Source organism: Acinonyx jubatus, chromosome E3, assembly GCF_027475565.1.
Source record: "Acinonyx jubatus isolate Ajub_Pintada_27869175 chromosome E3, VMU_Ajub_asm_v1.0, whole genome shotgun sequence".
Lineage (NCBI taxonomy): Eukaryota > Metazoa > Chordata > Mammalia > Carnivora > Felidae > Acinonyx > Acinonyx jubatus.
Window position 1 is genome coordinate 14,076,512 of NC_069398.1, and position 20,319 is coordinate 14,096,830.

The 20,319-nt window shown below is 48.5% G+C and overlaps 1 protein-coding gene across 2 annotated transcripts in view; it reads right to left on the reverse strand.

Moving 5' to 3' along the window:
* GGA2 (golgi associated, gamma adaptin ear containing, ARF binding protein 2) overlaps positions 1-20,025 on the reverse strand; it is a 38,761-nt gene extending 18,736 nt beyond the window's left edge. For both annotated transcript variants that reach the window (XR_008294522.1, XM_027043030.2), the window contains exons 1-8: positions 19,824-20,025; positions 11,773-11,857; positions 10,583-10,658; positions 9,361-9,459; positions 7,208-7,331; positions 5,103-5,206; positions 3,678-3,758; positions 3,033-3,170 (exon numbers count right to left, since the gene is read on the reverse strand). Coding sequence is in view for 1 of the 2 variants with exons in the window: in XM_027043030.2 (XP_026898831.1) it covers positions 3,033-3,170; positions 3,678-3,758; positions 5,103-5,206; positions 7,208-7,331; positions 9,361-9,459; positions 10,583-10,658; positions 11,773-11,857; positions 19,824-19,926 (810 nt within the window). In the remaining variant the exon portion in view is untranslated. The remainder of the gene's footprint in view (positions 1-3,032; positions 3,171-3,677; positions 3,759-5,102; positions 5,207-7,207; positions 7,332-9,360; positions 9,460-10,582; positions 10,659-11,772; positions 11,858-19,823) is intronic.
* Between the last annotated feature and the right edge of the window lie 294 nt (positions 20,026-20,319).

Here is a 20,319-nt window from a genome sequence, read left to right on the forward strand (position 1 = left end):
AACACACGAGTCCTCCCTCACAGTAGTGCTCCCTTCCCCAAGCTGTGAAAGGACATATCTGATAGGGGAGTCTAGGAGACAAGCAGGACGGAGCCCCTTCCTCCTGCTTTGCTCCTGAGACCCAGCTGCCCAGACGGAAGCCAACACTGGGCTCTGCTCCTACCAGCTTTATGTTTTAGAGAAGGAAGCCCTTGCGAAGAGAAGAGTGGTGTGCCAGCATCATCTCAGGTGGTAGGCAGACCTGCCTGATTAAGGTTCAGCATCAGGAAGCCACTTGCCAACACTTCCGTGACACTTTTTCCAAATGGGCTTTACCCATTATAAAGATGAAGTTTTGTCTCCTGCCAAGTCTCTACTGTCTCCTAGCTGGTTATCACCCTGGGGGAGGGAGAGGGGGGGAGTTGTACTATTTAGAAGCCCAGCAGGCCAACCTTCCAGAGGGACTTTGGAGCCAACTCACCACAGGGGACTGGCTTTGGAGTGTCTGCCTGGCCCAAGCCCACTAATCCTTCTGAGAACTGTCCCCTCTGGCCACAAAAGGCCAGCATGACCCTCTCTGTAATTCCATCCAATCCTGGATGTAGGTAGGTTGATTGACCTGGGATAGATACAGGAGCCGTGCCGGACAAAGAGGTTTCTCTCAGGAATCTGGAATTAGGAAAGATACTAGTTGTTTCTGCGAACCCTGTGAAATGGAAGGACAGGGAAACTAAGGTACCACATGAAGGCTGCTGCTCCTGGGCAGAGAAGCATAAAAAGCTGGAACGGAGAGAGAAAAGACAAATGTAGCTAGCAGAAGGCTGGAGAAAGCAGAGCTCCAAGGACAGACTAAGAGTGGCAGGTTGGGACAGCATTTCAGTGCCACCGCCATCTGTCTGCACCAGGCTGCAGTGGCTCAGCTAGAACACCAAAAGCATCAGCAACAAAAGAAAAGAGATAAATTGAACTTCAAAATTAAAAACTTTTGCTTCTTGGGGCGCCTGGGTGGCTCAGTCGATTAAGTGTCTGACTTTGGCTCACGTCATGATCTCACAGTCCTTGAGTTCAAGCCCCACGTCAGGTTCTGTGCTGACAGCTCAGAGCCTGGAGCCTGTTTCGGATTCTGTCTCCCTCTCTCTCTGACCCTCCCCCGTTCATGCTCTGTCTCTGTCTCAAAAATAAATTAAAAAAACAAACAAACAAAAAACCCTTTTGCTTCAAAAGACACCGTCAAGACAGTGAAAAGACAACCCACCTAATGGGAGAAAACTGTGTGACCAAGGAATGGTACCCAGGATATATAAAGAACACTTATAACTCAAAAATAAGGAGACAACCCCATGAAAAACTGGGCAGGGACACCGGGGGGCTCAGTCAGTTAACAGTCTGGCTTCGGCTCAGGTCATGATCTCACGGTTCATGAGTTCGAGTCCCATGTCAGGCACTGGGCTAACACCTCGGAGCCTAGAACCTGCTTTGGATTCTGTGTCTCCCTCTCTCTCTCTGCCCCTCCCCTGCTCGCACTCTGTCTCTCTCACAAAAAAGAAAAAAAAAAAAAAAGTTAAAAAAACTGGGCAAAGGATATGAACAGACATTTCTATAGACAAGATGATACACAGGTGGCCAACAGACACAGGAAAGGAAGCTCAACTTAAACTATCAGGGAAATACATTTCCAAGCCACAGTTGAGGTTCCACTTTACACCCACTAGGATAACTATTATGAAAAAGACAGACAATAACAAGTGTTGGCAGCATGTGGAAAACTTGAACTCTCACACGTTGCTGGTAGGATTATAAAACTGTACAATGATTTAGCAAACAGTTTGGCCGTTGCTCAGAAACCACCATATGATCCAGCTGTTCCAGTCCTAGATATATATACACTCAAGAAAATTAAAAGTTTACGTTTTACAAAAAACACTTCTATATGAATGTTCACAGCATTTGTCACAGCCCAAGTGGAAACCCAAATGCTCAACTGATGAATGGACAAAATGCGAGCTAGCCATACAATGGAATGTTATTCAGTCATAAAAAGGAATGAAGTTCTGATACATCCTACGAGACGGATAAACCTCCAAAACATTAAGTGAAAGCAGCCAGGCTCAGAAGACCACATTCTGTAGGATTCAATTTACACAAAATGTCCCAATAGGCAAATCTACAGACCCAGAGCAGATTAGTGTATGTCAGGAGCTGGGGAGGCTGGGCGTGGGGGTGGAGAGTGACTGCTATGGGTACTGGATTTCTTTTAGGGCTGATTAAAATCTTCTAGTTAGTGTTGATGGCTGCTTTTAAGATATATAAATTCTCAATAAAGGTGTTATAAAAAAAAAAAAAACCCTCAAGATGTGTAGGACGTGGTGGAACTGGAACTCTTAAGCAACGCTGTTAGGAACATAAAATGGTACAACCACTTTTCAAGAAACTGGCCAACTATTTTCCAAAGTTAACTATACACTTAGCATATGACCCAGCAATCCCACACCTAGGCATGTACCCAAGAGAAAGGAAAATGTATGTTTATGCAGAATCCTGTACACAACTATAAACTGTTTATAGCAGCTTAATTCATAATCACCCAAAGCTGGAAACACCCAAATAGCCATCAACAGATGGAGAGACATATTGTAATACATGCATACAATGTAATACCACTCAGCAATAAAAAGCAAGAGATCAATACACACGCCATGAATGGATCTCAATTACGCCAAGAGGGAGAAGCCGGGAGGGAAAGAAAGAGAAAGAAAAAAAGAAAGAAAAATTTTATCATTCCATTCATACAAAAGTCTAGAAAATATAAATTAATCAGAACAGAAAGCAAGCCAGTGGCTGCTTAGGGATAGGGAGACAGGGAAGAAAGGAGGAGAGGGATCACCAAGGGGCATGAGGAACTTCAGGGTGGGGCGGGGGGGGGGGGTGATGGGGTTTAGGGACATGTTTACTATCCTGATTATGATGATGCCTTCATGGACATTCACGTGTCAAAACATGTCAAATTTCTAGTATGTCAATTACACTCCGTTATACTTGAATTTACTTTTTACCTGCAAGGCCTCCTGGTCTGGTGGGGCCTGCCCCGGCCTGCGGTACACGCTTAGCATTTCCTGCAGCACCTTCACATGACTCCGTACCTCCTCCACAGCACTGACTCTCTTGGACACCTTCTCTGATTTCTCTTGTTCCTTTCGGGAGAGAGAGGATGGAAGTGAAGGAGCAGAAACCTTGGATAAAGCCTGAATGAGGGACGGGAAAAGAGGCACTGTGCTGGCGAGCTCAGGCAAGTCACTAACACAGTGCGTAGGCGGGAGTGTTCCCTCAGTGGGCGAAGAAAACTCAGTGGGCCGAGAATTCCTGTGAAAGGCAATGCAGTCCAGGGACAGGGCAATCTGCAGCTTTGTACCACCAGCCTCAATCCCTCCGAAAAACAGATTCCCAAATAGACTTTCTGTCACTGGGACAGAAACCAGGGTCTACGAAATGCTTTGGGCCCCTGGACAAACGTACTTAGGAAGTACCCTGCATGGTTTCTGCTTCCAGTCACCATCTTGCCCTTCAGGGAGCCCGTGGCTGTGCCCCAGTTTTGGGCCCAGAGCCCATCCTTTTTCCAGCCCAATTGGGCACCTATGCCCTCACGCACATACACGTGTGTCAAATGCTGTTTCTGCAGAACCCAGTGGAAAGACGCCCACCTCCTTGACCAAATTCTTGATCAGCCTGTTTGCAGCCTGAAGATCCTCAGGGTGATTGCTCTTCAGAAGCCTCGTCAGAAGCTGAAGAATGAACAAAAAGAACAGGTGAAACCACTTCCCTCTGTGGCAAACGGCCCAGACTAGTAGAGGCAGCAACAAGAGAACAGGAACAACACCTCCTTACTTTACAAGCATCATCTTACCAAATGCTCACAATGACACCATGTAGGGATTAGGACTATTCCCACAGACCACAGGTTTTCAATGGGGCAGGAGGGTGGAGGATTATATCCCCCAAGAGACATCTGGCAAAATCTGGAGACGCATCCAGTGAGTAGAGGCCAGGATACTATAAACTTCCTACAGTGAACAGGAACAGCCCCCAGTAAGAAAACGATCTGGCCCAAAATATCACTAGCACTGAGGCTGTCCTGGGCCACGTACTCTGTGATGTGACAGACCTCGGTGATCTTGTTCACTTTACTCCCCATGCCCAGCAAAACGCCTTGGACGTGGGAGTCACTCGGTTGTCCCTGATGGCACTAAAGATGGCTGTACTGATGCCCAGAGTGTATAAGCAGCTTGCCCAAGGTGACACAGGATTCTATCTTTCTCCAAAGTCTGTGCCATCCTTCGTCTTCCCCCCTCTGCAACTGTAAGGCATCAGTAGGAGAAAGGCCAAAGAGAAAGGCAGCCCAGAACCTGGCCCTGCTTGTTCTGACCTCATGGCCACTGAACATCTAAGTCCAAGGGGAAGGGCACAGCTGAGGGGTGCAGTGAGAAGGCAGCGCGTACTACAGACTCACACACGGCCTGAAGCTTTCCTGGTACTACATTTCCCAGACCTTGTGTGCGACTGAGAACAGTAATCACCAAAAGCACCACCAGTGCTCCAGGGCCCTCTCCCCATCCAGAGGCGCTCTGACGCTATTCCTAGGTCTTTGTCCCACTCCTTACTGATGTCTGAGGAGCAACAAATTATGGGAGGCAGTGGCAGAAGGAAAACGGGTGGCACCAGGCTTACTGGCACTAAAGAAAAAGAGCTGAGCCAACATGTAACCAATTCTTTCCACCATCTTCCCCTAATACCACACATACACTGGATACGACTGATCATCCACACTGCCCACTTGGATCATCCTTTTGTACCTTGTCTCCCTCGGGAATGCTTGCACAGATAAGGTGGAGGGCACAAAGAACGTGGCTTCACTATGTGGCCCATCCGTGAAGAAAACATCCAGACATTATGTCACCTTATTCTAAGAGCCTACTCCAGAGAGAACTCACTAATGCACCTCCCCACATTCCCCCACACTTTGGTTCAGGGATCAGAGCACATTCCAGGGGATATTTCAGGAGAGTCTCTACAGGAAGGGGTCCGATCAGATTCAGGTCAGTCACCAAGGTCAGGGAGGGGCTCCTTACCTTGGACTTTTCTTCATCAGCATCAAAGATAGAGCTCTTGGGCCAGGGAGAAGGTGGAGGCAAAATTTTATCCACTGGTAGTTTAGGGTCTTGCTTTACAATCCCTAAAACACGCAATTCATAAAGTTACGATATGGGTATGGGTACCCACTGACTTCACATAAAGTCTAGAAACCCCCAGTTCCTGATGTCCCACTGGGAAAACACTGTCAATGACCTTAAAGGAATACACCCAGGGTATGACCAAGGCTCTGCATCCTCCCTCAGGAGACTCCAAGGAAGGAGCACAAAGACAGGGGCATCAGAGCCAACTAAGTGAGAACAGAGCCAGACCCTAGGGCTAGTAGGCCATGGACCTCATGCTATATAAAATACTGATCATTGTATGCAAGTACATAAACCTCCCAGGGCCCAGAAATTACTGTAGGATCCATGACACTTCTAAAAACAGCGACTACAGGGGCACCTGGGTGGCTCAGTTGGTTAAGCATCCGACTCTGGATTTTAGCTCATGTCATGAATTCACAATTCATGAGATCGAGCCCCACATCCAGCTCTGTGCTGACAGCACAGAGCCTGGATGGGATTCTCTCTCTCTCTGCCCGTCCCCCACTTGTGTTCATTCCTCTCTCTCTGTCTCTGTCTCAATCTCAAAATAAATAAACTTTTGGGCGCCTGGGTGGCTCAGTCAGTTAAGCGTCCAACTTTGGCTCAGGTCATGATCTCATGGTTCCTGAGTTCAAGCCCCACGTCGGGCTCTGTGCTGACAGCTAGGAGCCTGCTTTAGATTTTGTGTCTCCCTCTCTGACCCTCCCCAACTCGTGCTCTCTCGCGTGTGCATGCGCTCGCTCGCTCTCTCTCTCTCTCTCTCTCTCTCAAAAGTAAACTTTAAAAATTTTTTTAAACAAAATAAACTTTAAATAAATAAGTAAATAAATAAATAAATACAAACAGTGAGTACGTTTGACAGGAAAAGATAATCCATCCTGAATCCAGGTTCCCTCCTGTACAGAGCCCTACAGACTCCCAGCTTCTGCACAGGACACAGAAAGGCATGAACTGCTCCTCCAACACTGACCAACACGACCCTGGACAAGCTACAAATCTACCACTTTTCTTGAATCCACCACAGTGGAGACTGCAAGGCAACAAACACCCTGGAATCTGAGGAAAAATGGGAAGGCAACACCAATGTGAGTAATTCAGATTAAATGGTTTCTAAATGGTTTACAGGCTGGCATACGCCAGCAAGAGAACACAACTTCTGAGGCCTGTAACATGAGAGGAACAGGCTCTTCTCCAGGGCCCTCACCCGCACTCCTGGAAAGACAATGGGAAAGGCCTGACGTCCCACCTAAATTCTTCTCTCTCCTTCCAGAACCTTCAACTGCTGGGGAAGGACAATAAGCCCTGGAGTTCTTAGAGCAGTGCTGAAAACTTACTACAGCTGAGGAACAGTAAAGAAAACCCTGTGGCCCTGGGGGAGGGGCAGGATCACGAACAGGTCCTGCCGGGACCCAGGGACACAATGTCCACTGAAGACAGAGGCTTAGACAGAATGGAGAATGATGGTGCCTGCCCCCACCAGGCTAACGGGCACTGGGTAACAAGTAATAGCAGTTGACTGTTAGGAAAGTATCTGGAATAAAACCCTCTCTGAGGTGCAGAGCAAAAAGGAAGACCTAATGCTTGGATGGAGCAGATACAGAGGCAAACTCTAGCAAATCAGCTCCCACACTAAACACAAGCTAACACTGTAGGAACTTAAAATCTGGTATAGTGAGAGTAGCTATAGCAACAATAGTCTCAAACTCAGCTCAACTCCTGCCCACGAGAAGGAAAGGTCTGTCCATTGCCAGGGATCAAAAATTATTTATGGGATGCCTGGGTGACTCAGTCAGTACAGCACGCGACACTTGATCTTGGGGTTGTGAGTTCGAGCCCCCACGTTGGGTGCAGAGATTACGTAAAAATAAAATCTTAAAACAAAAAAACAACCTATTTGTCTCAGTCTCTACTGTCCTACACAAAATGTCCAGTTTTCACCAAAAAAAGCAAGAATACTTCTGTGAAGAGGAAATGCAATGTAAACGATGGAGTCCAACCTTGTTTCTTCAGCATCTGGTAAGCATCTCGGATCTTGATATCCTCTGGAAACCAGACTGTCCAACTAAAAAGTATTTCAATGACTCTTCCTTTAACTTTTTCCGTGGTCCAGGACCCTAGATACTGAAAGTAAAAAGGAAAGAATTAGAAAGCTGGAAAGAACTGAGCAGACCAGCCAGCACACGCTACTACTAAAGAAGTAGCCGCTGAGGTCCAGGGAAACGAGCTGCCCATGGCTGGTTGAGAGGTGAGGCAACAGAGGCTAAACTCCCTGGCACTCAGCCCCAGGGTGCCTTCTGGGTTTCAAGCAGTCACCCTCCAGAACTGCTAAAATTAAACCCACCATATACTTGTCTAGATTAGAGCCACCGGGGACACTCATTTTTTGAATGAGGCAAGTATGGAATATTAAAAGAATATATTTGGTCTTTGTCCCTAGTTGCTGGCACAGTTTCAACAACCCCTGGAATTTCTTGAGGTACAGGAATATCTTTTGTTATTCATAATGGGCCCCCTTGAACCACACCTCAGTGTATGTTAACCATTCATGGTGAGCACTTAGTTTCAAGGGAGACTGACCACTTTAGAAAAACCCACCGTGTGATGAGAGGGTTGGAAATTTCAGCCCCAGCCCAACCCCCAGGAGGGAAGGGGGCTGGAGATAAGAGTTCAATCATGGCCAGTGATTTAATCAAAATGTCTACATAACTCCAGGTAAAACGAGGTCTGGAGAGCTTCCTGGTTAAAACACGTGATGTACCAGGAGGGTGGTGGGGAAGCTCTGCTCCCCATTTCCTCCAAGACCCTGATCTATGCAGCTCTTCCATCTACATCCTGTATAACAAAAGGGTAATAACAAGTACAGTGCTTTCCTACCTCTTGTGAGTGTTTTTAGTGAATTATGAAACCTGGTAGGCGTCATGGGAACCCCTGAATCTGCAGTCGGTCAGAGAGCAGAGGAAGTAGCCTGGGGACACCTGAGACCCCATCTGCTATCTGAAGTTGGCAGCACAGTCTAGGTAGGACTGAGCCCTTCACAGGTAAGGCATGTAATAACTCTGGGTAGTTAGTGGCAGAACTGAAATGAATTAAATTGTAGGACACACAGTTGATATCAGAGAATTGCTGAGAAGTAGTGAAGGAGGGCTCCATCAATGTTAGGTACCCGAGAATGGTGTTGCTAAGACAGGGGCCAGGAGAAAAGGTGCCAAGGACAGGCAAGAAGGGACATAAAATTTAAAGCCACACCTGGTATCTCTTGCCATTGCCATAAAAAAAAAAACAAAAAAAACACCTGTCCTCAAGGGGCTTCTGGGTGGCTCAACTGTTGAGAGTCTGACTCCTGATTTCAACTCAGGTCATGATCTCGCAGTTTGTGAGATTGAACCCCGCGCTGGGCATGGAGCCTGCTTGGGATTCTCTCTCTCCCTCTCTCTGCTCCTCCCCACTCATGTTTGTTCTCTCTCTCAAAATAAACAAACTTAAAATAAATAAATAATTTTTAGAAAGAAAGAAAGAAAGAAAGAAAGAAAACAACCTGTCCTCAAGCTTGAGTTCCTCACCCCTCCAAGCCACCACCGCAAGGCCATCTTTAAAGGGAGAACGTGAAGACACGGACAAAGAGCACTGCTGATGAACATGACCAGCATCCTAGACCTTGGAGAGGCTTGGGGAAGGCCATCGGAAAAGACATGACCACCAGCTGACCTGCAAGCTGGACTTGGGCAATCAAAGATCTCTCAGCCCCTCCGCTGTCCTCGGAATACGGACAGTCGCGAGACAGTGATGTGGTATGGACAACACCCACACAGGACACCTGACTGAATCCACTTAAGACCTCTATATAAACCTCTGCTTATTAACCCTGCCACCTACCAACCTGGAGTGGCCTCTCTCTGCTCTCCCTGCCCTGCGTGCAGAGGCCGATTTCAGATTATACCTGGGAAGCTCCCTTGAAGGTTACGAACCAACAAAGAGGAAAGCTGTCACGTGCAGGACATCCCCTCTCGGCTCTGTCACAAACTGGAGACAGGCTGGCAGGCTCCGCTGTAAGCAGGGCTACCTCTGGACAAGAGGTACCTCTAGGGGACACGAGGTGGAAGGATAGGGGTAGGTACAGTACAGGGAACAGGGCCAAGCCCACGGTGCTCACCTTTGGGGACAACACTTTGATCAGCTCATTGAGGAAGCGGAATTTAGCCACCTCGTTGTGGAACTTCTCCCCACAGTGGTTCACACACATCTCCAGCACCTGCACAGACACAGGACCCCCATGAGAAGGGAAAACCACCGGCTTCAGGACTCATCTCAAATCTGACGAGCATTTGCTGGAACCATGGTGAATGTTTTCTCAAGACTACAAAGACACTGAAGGGGTGCCTGGGTGGCTCAGTCAGTTAAGCGTCCGACTTTGGCTCAGGTCACGATCTCACTGTCCGTGGGTTCGAGCCCCGCGTCGGGCTCTGTGCAGACTGCTCAGAGCCTGGAGCCTGTTTCAGATTCTGTGTCTCCCTCTCTCTCTGACCCTCCCCTGTTCATACTCTGTCTCCCTCTGTCTCAAAAATAAATAAATGTTAAAAAAAAAAAAATTAAAAAAAAAAAAGACTACAGGACACTGAAGTTTGAGGAAGGGTGACATTTTCAGACTAAGGAAAAAATGCTACCTGTTTGATCTCACTGTAACCATCAGGTCTGTGCCCAGGCAGAAGCTCGGTGACATGTACCCAGAGGCCACGTCACCTTTTAAGGAGACCCTTTGGGCAGATGAAACTGGCTAGAGAATCATCTCCTCCTCAGAGGCAGGAATCTGGTATGTGAAGCACAAGGGCTGCTCAGCCAAAGGCTGCCTGCTGGCTTCACAGCTCATCTCACACCAGCATGGCAGGATGGGCCTGCACATATTTTCTTTGGTCCACACTACTGTTTCACATTTCAAATTAGTCACAAATATCAATGAATTCAGAGAATTCATCTAAAAATCTGAATTTCTAATTTCTCTTGGAAAACAAAGTTCTAGCAACTCTGGGCCCAGACTCACACCTGGCAGCAGCCAGCTGGCCCTGTGCTATGGCGGCCCTCGCCTGTGTTTCCGTCTTCACCCCGCGACTCACTCATTTATGTGACCTGTCAGGCCCTGGTACATGTGGCACTTGAACTTGTCAGCCCTGGTCTCCGGAAGACAAAAGGAAATAAAACCTTCTCTTCTACCCACACAGCGGGCTCAATGCTGCTCTCTAGAGACAGACCTCAGATGGGGCAACCTGAGCCCAGAACTCCCTCTTAGATGCTCTCCACCACACTGAAACGCGACCGGGGTCCAGCACTCTATAGTGTCACGACAGGCAAGCTTACGGTAAGGGGCAAGCCAAACTCACCGTTAACGCATAAAGAGCTTCTTTCTCTTGTGGAGACTGGATCTTGTGGGCCAGTAGCCAGGGTGCATGGGTTGGGCTAAAGGAAAACAGAGAGAGGCACCTGGGTGGCTCAGTCGGTTAAGCGTCCAACTTCAGCTCAGATCACGATCTCACGGTTCATGAGTTCGAGCCCCATGTAGGGTTCTGTGCTGACCGCTCAGAGCCTGGAGCCTACTTTGGATTCTGAGTCTCCCTTTCTCTCTGCCCCTCCTCCGCTCACACTCTGTCTCTCTCAAAAGTAAACATTGAAAAAAAAAGTTTTTAGTAAAATAAAATAAAGGAAAACAGAGACCTGGGCTATGGGCAGAGAGGAAGAAACCAACCAGTATGGCTGAGTATGCTCAGTCGAGTCACCTCTCTTCCAGAAGCACAGGTCCCAGAGCAGAGGTGGACTGACTCACACCCAGCACACCCACGTGCCTCTGAGGAGACCAACCCCCTACCCACCTTCTTGCAGTGACAGCACCTGCTGTCCTCCTCCCATCCACAGCAGCACATCATCCTGCCCATAGCCAACCCACCCCTAACATCTCTAAAAGTGCAAGCTGAACACCCAGGGCCAGATCTGCGTGTAACCAGGTCACGAGCAGTATAGACCCTGTCTGTCAGATGACAAATGCTCAATAAACACTAGAGCAGAAAGTGTGATCAAACTTCTCACTCATTTCCAAATGCTGAATATTCAGCAACACGTAGATTAAACAACTGATGACTGACTTGATTCTTCAGTTCCTATCCAGATGCTTTGGGAACAGAAATCAACAAAATCTTACCCTTTTCCTGCTTATTCTTAAGAAAGATGACATTTAAATTATGGAGAACACACTGATCTCTATTGCATTGCTACATAACCTTGCTACATCCTACCCGTAACATTTAGAGGTCTCCTCAACAGTAGTGTCTTCTAACACTAAAATTCTTTCCAAATAATTGCCAATTACAAGTGGACTATTCTGTTTAAAAACAAACAAACAAAAAAACATGACTTTTGGGAAAAAGTGTTCTCAGATCACGGAGGGGAAAAAAAAAGGAAAGAGAGCCTTACCTTCTTTCTCTTAAGTAAAACAGACCCATGAGACAAAAACATGCACTTAGTCTGACGTATCCCCCTTATCTGAGGTGTGTGTATATGTGTGTGAAAGTCACCTTACCCATTGGGATCAGTGTTCACCTGGTCACAGAAATTCTGGATAGCTGACCAATCCTGTTCCGACATGCTTGGGTCTGTGGCTTTATCTGTCAAGGAAATAAAAATAAAGAATAAAAATAAACATACACCCAACCCCCCTGCAAATAAAGTGGCAGCCAAGGACTGTGACATCATTCCTGCAGGGGATCACAACTCGCAGGCAGAGAGCTAAAGGGACAGGACCCTGGCTGTGCAGTTGGCCACCATCAGGCACAGTGTCTGGCACATGATGAGGCTGCAGTGAAGATCCGCTGACTGAATGAACACAAAAGCTCTTGTCCTACAAGAGACTCTACTTCCGGGGCAGGGGTTGGCCTGTGTGTGCCTCCTTCATGCCTCCCGTCAGGACTTCCCCACTTTGGCCCTGCAACGAGGGTGAGCAGGGACCAGAATCTGGGAGGTTAGTTGTAAGTTTCTGAACTGTGTGAACTAAGTTTAGAACATACCACAAGGCTCTAGGTGGCTCCACCTGGTCATCCCACCATCTCCTCAAAAACAATACCCTTCAAACTAACCCTCAGCTTACTGAAGTGCTTTTTGAGCGTCCTATGTAAGAAGCTTCTCCACGTAACAGCGGCTTGTGTGGTCTAATAAAAGGACCTCCTCACGTTCACTCTTTAAAATGCTGTTCCTTTCCATAAACTTACACATTCCCAGGGACCCCAGATCCAATCATGCTAGGGTCCCCTGCACTGGACATTAGTATTTGGATGACATCTGAGGACATTAAGCGTCGAAGGCATGGGGGCACAGACAGAGACACCTCCAGAAGGAGCATTATCAGAAGGCCTAACTTAAGACCATGCTCCACTGAGGGGAGGGGCGATCTTTGACCTTCCTGATGCTGGATGACAGCAGCTTCTTCTCCTGCTGCTGCTGCTGCTGCCTAGAATTCCTGTCTAGTCGCCCAGAAAGTGTGTCCATCACGCGTGTCCCACCCCAGACTAAACCAGGCTCTGCTCTCTCACAAAGGAGCTGCTGGGAGGCCTCTGTCCTAGGCTTTCCTAACTGCCACCCCAACTCCTTCCTGTCCAGTTCTCTGGGGCCTACCCACCTCTCCAGGGAAAGACCTTCCTGATCCTGACAGAGAAGATCTTTCAAGCTCTACAATAGGCTGATTCTAGGGTCCTGTTTCTGACATTATTCCTTTTGCCTGACCCTCTACTCCTCTCCTCAAAATCCTACCCCATTCTTCAAGGCCCATCTGACTTTCCACCTTCTCCCAAAACCTCCTCCCACTGCTCTAGCCCCCGAGATTCTCCTCCCTTCCAATTACTAAAGATCCCAGGGTCAAGCAGAGTATAACCTTTCCTGACGACAGTCACACTTCTGTCATGTGGAAGTCATGTGTCTGTCCACCTCAACAGTAAGACTCAAAACGCTAACACCATTCTGGCTGGCAATGCCCACATTCCCTCACCTGTTCCTCTTCAAAGCTCTTTCCCTATGCTATATCTTGAAAATCCTCTCCTGGGCGCCTGGATAGCTCAGTCGGTTGAGTGTCTGAGTCTCGATTTTGGCTCAGGTCATGATCTCATGGTCATGGTATCAAGCCCCGCGTTGGGCTCCACGCTCACAGCACAGAACCTGCTTGGGATTCTCTCTCTCTCCCTCTGCCTCTCTCCCACTTGAGCTCTCTCTCTCTCAAAATAAACAAACAAGGGACGCCTGGGTGGCTCAGTCAGTTGGGCATCCGACTTCGGCTCAGGTCATGATCTCGCAGTCGGTGAGTTCGAGCCCCGTGTCAGGCTCTGTGCTGACAGCTCAGAGCCTGGAGCCTGTTTCAGATTCTGTGTCTCCCTCTCTCTCTGACATTCCCCCATTCATGCTCTGTCTCTCTCTGTCTCAAAATTGAATAAACGTTAAAAAAAAATTTTTTTTAATAAATAAATAAAAAATAAACAAACAAACATTAAAAAAAAATACTCTAGAAGGCAAAAGCCATATATTCCCTGCAGTGCTTAGTACAATGTCTTACTCAAATGCACAAAATAATTACTCATGAAATAAATTATTTAAAGCAGTGACTCCGGAGATTCTGATTAAGGAGGTGTGACTCATCTAAAATAATTCTGTCCTATTTAAGCTTCTTGAAGTTTTAGTTCACTACAAGGTCAAGGCTGACGCCTCCAGGCATTCAGACCTCAACATGCAACTGGACCCAGAGGCAGAGACCTACAGAATCCAGCTTTCCTCCTCCGGCATCTCCCCACCCCCACCACCAAGTGAAAAGAGTTAGACAGGCACCAGCTTTTCCAAAGGAAGAAAATATTTCTATGAAATTAAGTCATGTTCCAAACCCTTAGCCAAGGCAAAGCAGCTAGATCTATACAGCGTAAGAGTTTCTTTTTTATTTGTATCATGAGGATTCCCTCAAAGTTTATCCCAGCCCTCAAATAATAGCAATAATAGTATTAGATGCTTTTTCTTTTTTTTTTTTTTTTTTAAGAAGTTACTACGTGTCATACACCAGGCTGAGTGTTTTCCAAGCCTCCCTTCCTTCTAATCTTCAGAAGGGAGAACACCACCATCATCTCACCATTTTACAGGTAAAGAAGCCTACCCGGCCACAAAAACTGGAAAACAACAGGAACGGAACTTCAGTCCCAGGTCTGGCCCAAGCCGGGGCCCAAACATTTCTCAAGGTAAACTCAGTTCCTTGACAGAGACAAGGCCTCTTTGGGAACTAGTTTCTTCGATTTTCTCACCACTAAGTCATCAGCTCCCTAAAGCAAGAAGATCAGTCTCATTCACCTTCACATGCTCTAGCACCCAGAATAGTAATCGGCACAAAGATCTATTGAATGAATGAATGATTCACCCTTTGCCATACACAGTTTGACCAGTTGGCTGGACATATTTCTGACTCCAGGAGATGGGTATTCCAGTTCTGAAACAACTGGGTTTCCCAAAACATAATGCTGGCCTGTCAAGCTATCTCAGAGGCCTCGAGCAGCTCCAGAGAAAACGACCCCCAGGGGACCATCAGCTGGGTCTGATCAGGCCATGGCACTGACCCAGGTTTGTAGGATACCCATCTGCCCCAAGGAGTGGCTGGGGGCAAGCAGGGCATGGCCAAGGAAGAACTGAAAGAACCCCTTCTCTGTTTCTCGTGACTGCCACAGCCCTCCCCGGGGGCCATCCTAGTGGATTTATTTAGCTGGCACTTGGGCAGGACAAACAACACTACCACCATCTATCTGCTTAATAAAAGCAATGTTTCTATCCATTTCAAGCCTGCTGCAGGATGAGAGGTATTAAGAAAACAGCTGAGCCCTCCAGCCATGAGTGAAATAGCTCATCTAAGAGTGACCAAATCAGAAGGCAAATCATCTCACACCAGCTGCCAACCAACCACTAGAGTCATGACTGTGGCGCTCTGAGCAGCCTGTGCTAGAAAGGGGAACCCTGGGGCTGTGGGGAAGCAAGCAGTCGCCTCAAGGAGCATTTAGAATTCAATCCTTCAGGAAGCACCCACTGACCCCTACAGTAGTCCAGCGGTCATTCAACTAAGCACACTGGATGTGTCTTGGGTACCGAGACCCACCACAGGAATCTCCTATGCCATGCTCCAAGATAAAGAAGGAGCTCAGCCCGCCAGAAGCTGGGAGCATATAAATAGACTGCAATTTGACCACCCCAAACTCCAAAAGAGGCACAAAAGGGGGGCTGGAAGGAAGACAGGATACATCACCTGGGGGTAGGTCCAGGTGGAAGGAAGAAAGGGATTTACCGAGCACCCCACTTTAAGCACAGAAGATGGCCAATAGCCCCTGGCAGCACATCTGCAGCTACCATCCTAGAGACCGAGGGGCCCCAGTGCTGGTTGGAAGAGCATGGGACTGGCCAGAAAGCTAAAAGGCCCACTAAGAGGGCAGTGAGTTAAATCAATTACAGTATACCCATATAAAGGGACATAGAGGTTTTCAGTAACAAAATGAGACATATCTATGCAGTCATGTGGAACAGCAACCAAAATCAATTAAATTTGAGGGTAGAGGGTTACAGAATGCACAGAGCTGCTATTTGTATTTTAATTTTTTTTAATGTTTGTTTATTTTTGAGAGACAGAACATGAGCTGGGGAGGGGCAGAGAGAGAGAGAGAGACACAGAATCCATCCAAAGCAGGCTCTGGGCTGTGAGGTGTCAGCACAGAGCCCGATGTGGCTCGAACTCATGAGCTGTGAGATCATAACCTGAGCCGAAGACGCTTAACCAACTAAGGCACCCAGGTGCCCCGCTATTTGTATTTTTTTTTTAATGTTTACTTATTTTGACAGAGATAGCATGAGTGACAGAGGGGCAGAGAGAGAGTCTCGAACAGGCTCCACACTATCAGCACAGAGCACGATGTGGGGGCTCGACCTCACAAACCTCGAGATCATGACCTGAGCCGAAATGAACAGTCAGATCCTTAACCCACTGAGCCACCCAGGAACCCCTGCTATTTGTATTTTTAAAGTATAAGCTTAGAGTAACAGCTTCCTGATGTTCCTTTGGAGAACTACTCCTCCCCAGCTCTAGGTCCAAAGTTTTTCTTTTTTTTTTTTCTGCTAAGCCAATATGACTGAGTTTTCTCCCATTCACAACTGAAAACACTAATAATAATAATATTTAACACTACATGCTAGGCACTATTCTAAGTGTTTCACATGTATTAACAACTCTAACAAGGACAGGTTACTACTATCCCTGTCTTCGAGACACAGCTGCCCTGCCCGCTGAGGCCAGATCTGTTAGTGACCTGAACTTGGCAGTCATCAGACTGCAGCTAAAGTGACTTCTTCCTCCATCCAGCCCAGACTCAGGGAACGCAGCTATACTGTCCTTGCCATACCATCACCCCCTCCGTACCTCCTTGTCCTTCCTTAGCACCAAGTCCACTGTGCCCCACTCCCCCCATCCCAGCAAATCTAGTTTAAAGGTTTTTATTTTTTTTAATGTTTAGAGAGAGAGAGAGAGAGAGAGAGAGAACGAACACGTGTGCAAGCAGGGGAGAGACAAAGAGATAGGGAGAGAGGATCCAAAGTGGGCTCTGCACTGACAGCAGAGAGCCCAATGCAGGGCTCGAACTCATAAACCCTGAAAGCACGACCCCAGCTGAAACTGGATGCTCAGCCTCAACCGACGGAGCCACCAAGGCATCCCCAGCAAATCTAGTTTCAACCGTAGTTTGCCTCCTCTGATCCTACTAGAGGTGGAGAATCACACAACCACGAAGACTAGAAGAAACATTTCTGATGTCCAATCAACACTTGGAGGTCCAAACTCAGAGGATCTCAAGTGTGAAGGAGGAACGTGATCCTGCCCCTCTCCCCGAGGGTACATTTGGCAATATCTGGAGACATTTTTGGTTTTATCTGGACATTTTGGTGTGTGCTACTGGCATCTAATGGATTGAGGCCAGAGATTCTACCAAGCATCTTATAATGCACAGGACAGGCCCCACAACACTGTTATGGAGCCCAATATGCCATTGATGTCAAGGTTGAGAAACCCTGTTCTCAACCATACAGGTGGGCTCCCTTTTGTTTCCCTTCCCAAACTTCCCCACTTCATTCCTGGACCCCCTGGTTCCACTGCAGCCCCCAACACTCAGCAGGGAATGGGGGCAGTGATACTGAAACTTATTTGCATGTGTAATCATCTTTATCTCCTTCCCCAGACATTCAGAAAAACACAAGGTGCCCTTCTCTGTGAAGCCAAGTCACCCCTTTCTGCTAGGGCTCTGACCTCCCACAGCATCATCAAGCCCCTTGCCAGGAGCTACAGCACTGGACTTGGAGTTTAAGGATAGTTCCTCAAAGGAACAACAGGCTAAAGAGGGGCTTACAAGTGCCCCTCTCCTTTTAAGATCTCCTTTACACCTGAATTCCCTCTAGCTACCCTCCCTCCTTCCTTTCACAAAGGCCATAAAAAAAAAAAAAGAAAAGAAAAAGAAAAAAAAAAAAGGCTAGTGACCAGGGGCTACTCTCTCTCCCTACACCAAACTTTATGTTTCAGAGTCGTTGCCAACTCTTCAAAACTCAAGAGATTTTACATAAAAATGTAGGTTCTAGCTCTACCTGAATTAGAAGATCCAGCACCTTTGGAACAGTAGCCTAAAACGTCTGGGGCTAAAGAACCCCCTCCTCTGGCAGTCTTGTATCCTGTTAGCTCCTGTACCGGGTCAGCTGACAGCCATCCTTGCACCCAGCCCACCTGACTCTCTTTTTGGCAACTCCAGTCTAGGCATGTTCCCCACCACCTAATTAGCCGCTTGTCCCCACCATTTAACTCAAAGATGCCTCATCAGTAACCTTTTAGTTGCCAAATTCAAAGTTCCCCCTTCTCCTGCCTGACCCACCTCCATCTTTCTGCAGCAAAGCTACCTACCAACTTGCACCCTTCCTTTGAGATCTGTGGCTCCCCACCCTCCCAGCTCTCCCCCTGCCTGTGTCCGCTCCGCCCGCCCGTGTCAGGCTGCTTTCCCCACCTGCTTCCTAAATGGTGAGGTCCTCCACGCTCCATCTGCAAACCTCTGCTCTGGACAAGCTCTCTGTCAATGAACTGAAGATTCCCACACTGACCTCCAGCTCTTACCCTCTCTGCAGCTGACCACCTGCCTGGAGAAGGTCTCTTTTTGGCTGTGCCACCTGCACGTCAAACTCCACAACTCAACCATCCCTTCCTTCTTAAACAAGTCCTCCTCACAGGTGAGTCATTTCTAACCAAGCAGTTACCCGGAGTCCAAACCCAGAGATCCACCCCAGACTTCTTCTGGTCTCCTGCCTCCATTTAAATGCATCAAGGCTGCGGACTGTGCCTACTAATGATTTCTACTGTCAGTCCCAATGCCTTTGTCCTTCTTCAGCCCCCCAACACTACCGAAAGACCTTTTGTATTTACTCTCCTCCTTAACCAGTTTGGCTCCACATGACTGCAGGTAATGCTGTTAATAGGTGTACCGGATCAGATTCTCCAGCTGAAAACTCCACCCCAACCCCACCCCAGAATAAGATATAAACTTCTTTCCGCAGCATACAAGCCCCAATTAGCCCTGCAGCCTCTTTTCCAGGCTTTGTTCTTCAGGCTTTGCACTCTAGCACTACCAACTACTGGTTCCGAGAAAGCTCCACGCTCTCTTGTCCCCAGCTTCTGCACATGCAGTTTCTTGTGCTTGAGAGATGTTCTTGCCTACACTGTCCACTTAAATGCTAGATCTGCTGTGACAATCCCCAGGTAAACAGATCAACTCCTACCACCACTGTGGGCCCCCACCCCCAATGTCCATTAGTTATGACAAGGTGCCCTTACTGTGGGCTTGGACCCATTAAACAATGTCTTTGTGATCAAGGGCCCTGTGTTAGGCATCTCAGAGGATTTCCAGCACCTAGCAGAGCCCAATACAAGCTGCACGGTCTCTGTCCTCTTTGAATTTCAATGCCTCATCCGTAACACAAGGACATAACAACCCCAACCCCCGAGGGCTGTCGTGAAGCTAACCATACACATAAGTCCGGCCAGGGTAAACACGCGCAAAAGGTATAAAGGGCTTGTTTTGACACTGACGACCGCAGCCAGCCAGCGATCTGTGCTAGCTCCAAAGAGACCGCAAGAGGCTGCCTGGCTTGCACGAATAAAACCAGTCCCCTTCAGTGTAAACGTCCCCATCTCCAAAACGTGGTTAATAATAGAAGCTGCCTCTTGGGGTCGTAATGAGGTTTAACAAAGGCTGGACTGCTTCTAGCAGAGTACTTGACACAAAAGAAAAGCTCAACAAACGCTAGCCATTACGTTTTTAAGGTTTATGAGCTACGACGACAGTGATGGTGGGCAGTGGCAGGGAGCAGAGCACGTAGACTCGGGCCCGCCGCGCCGCACCCGGGCCGATCCCCGCACCCCGGCCGAGCCCAGCCCCCTCCCCGCGGCCACCTGCCCGCCGCCGCGTCCGAAGAAAGGCCTGGGGAGGCGGGAAGCCAGGCCTCACGTGTGGCTCTGGGCCCGTGCCGAGGGGCGGCCCCGCTACTCACTGAGCCACAGCTCCAGCGCTGCTGCCGGCCCCGGGGGCCCCTCGGCCGACTCCGGCCCCGCCGCGGCCTCGGCCCCCGCAGGCACCGTTGCCGCCGCCGCCATGGCCCAAACCCCGCTGTTCAAGCCACTGCCACCCCTTCCCCTCTGGCTGCCACCGCCGCCGTCCGGCGCGCTCCGGGGCTGCCGACGCGGCAGGCGCGGGATTGGCACGTGATGGGCGGGGCCGTGTGAGGCCCCGCCCACCGTTCCGGCCCCCGCCTCCCTGCGGTCTTAGGGGCCCGGGGAGGTATCTTACCAAGATGCTTCCCCTCTGTCGGGGCTGCGTTCGCCCGGTCTTCTCCACCAGCAATGGGATCAAAGCCCATCAAGCCAACTTCGCGAGGCCTGCGCGCTCTCCTCCTTTTGGAGTAGGCTTGTCGGATGAAATGCAGGACGCTCACTTAAATTTGATTTCAGATAAACTCGGTATAGTTTGGGGGTATTTTTAACCATTGG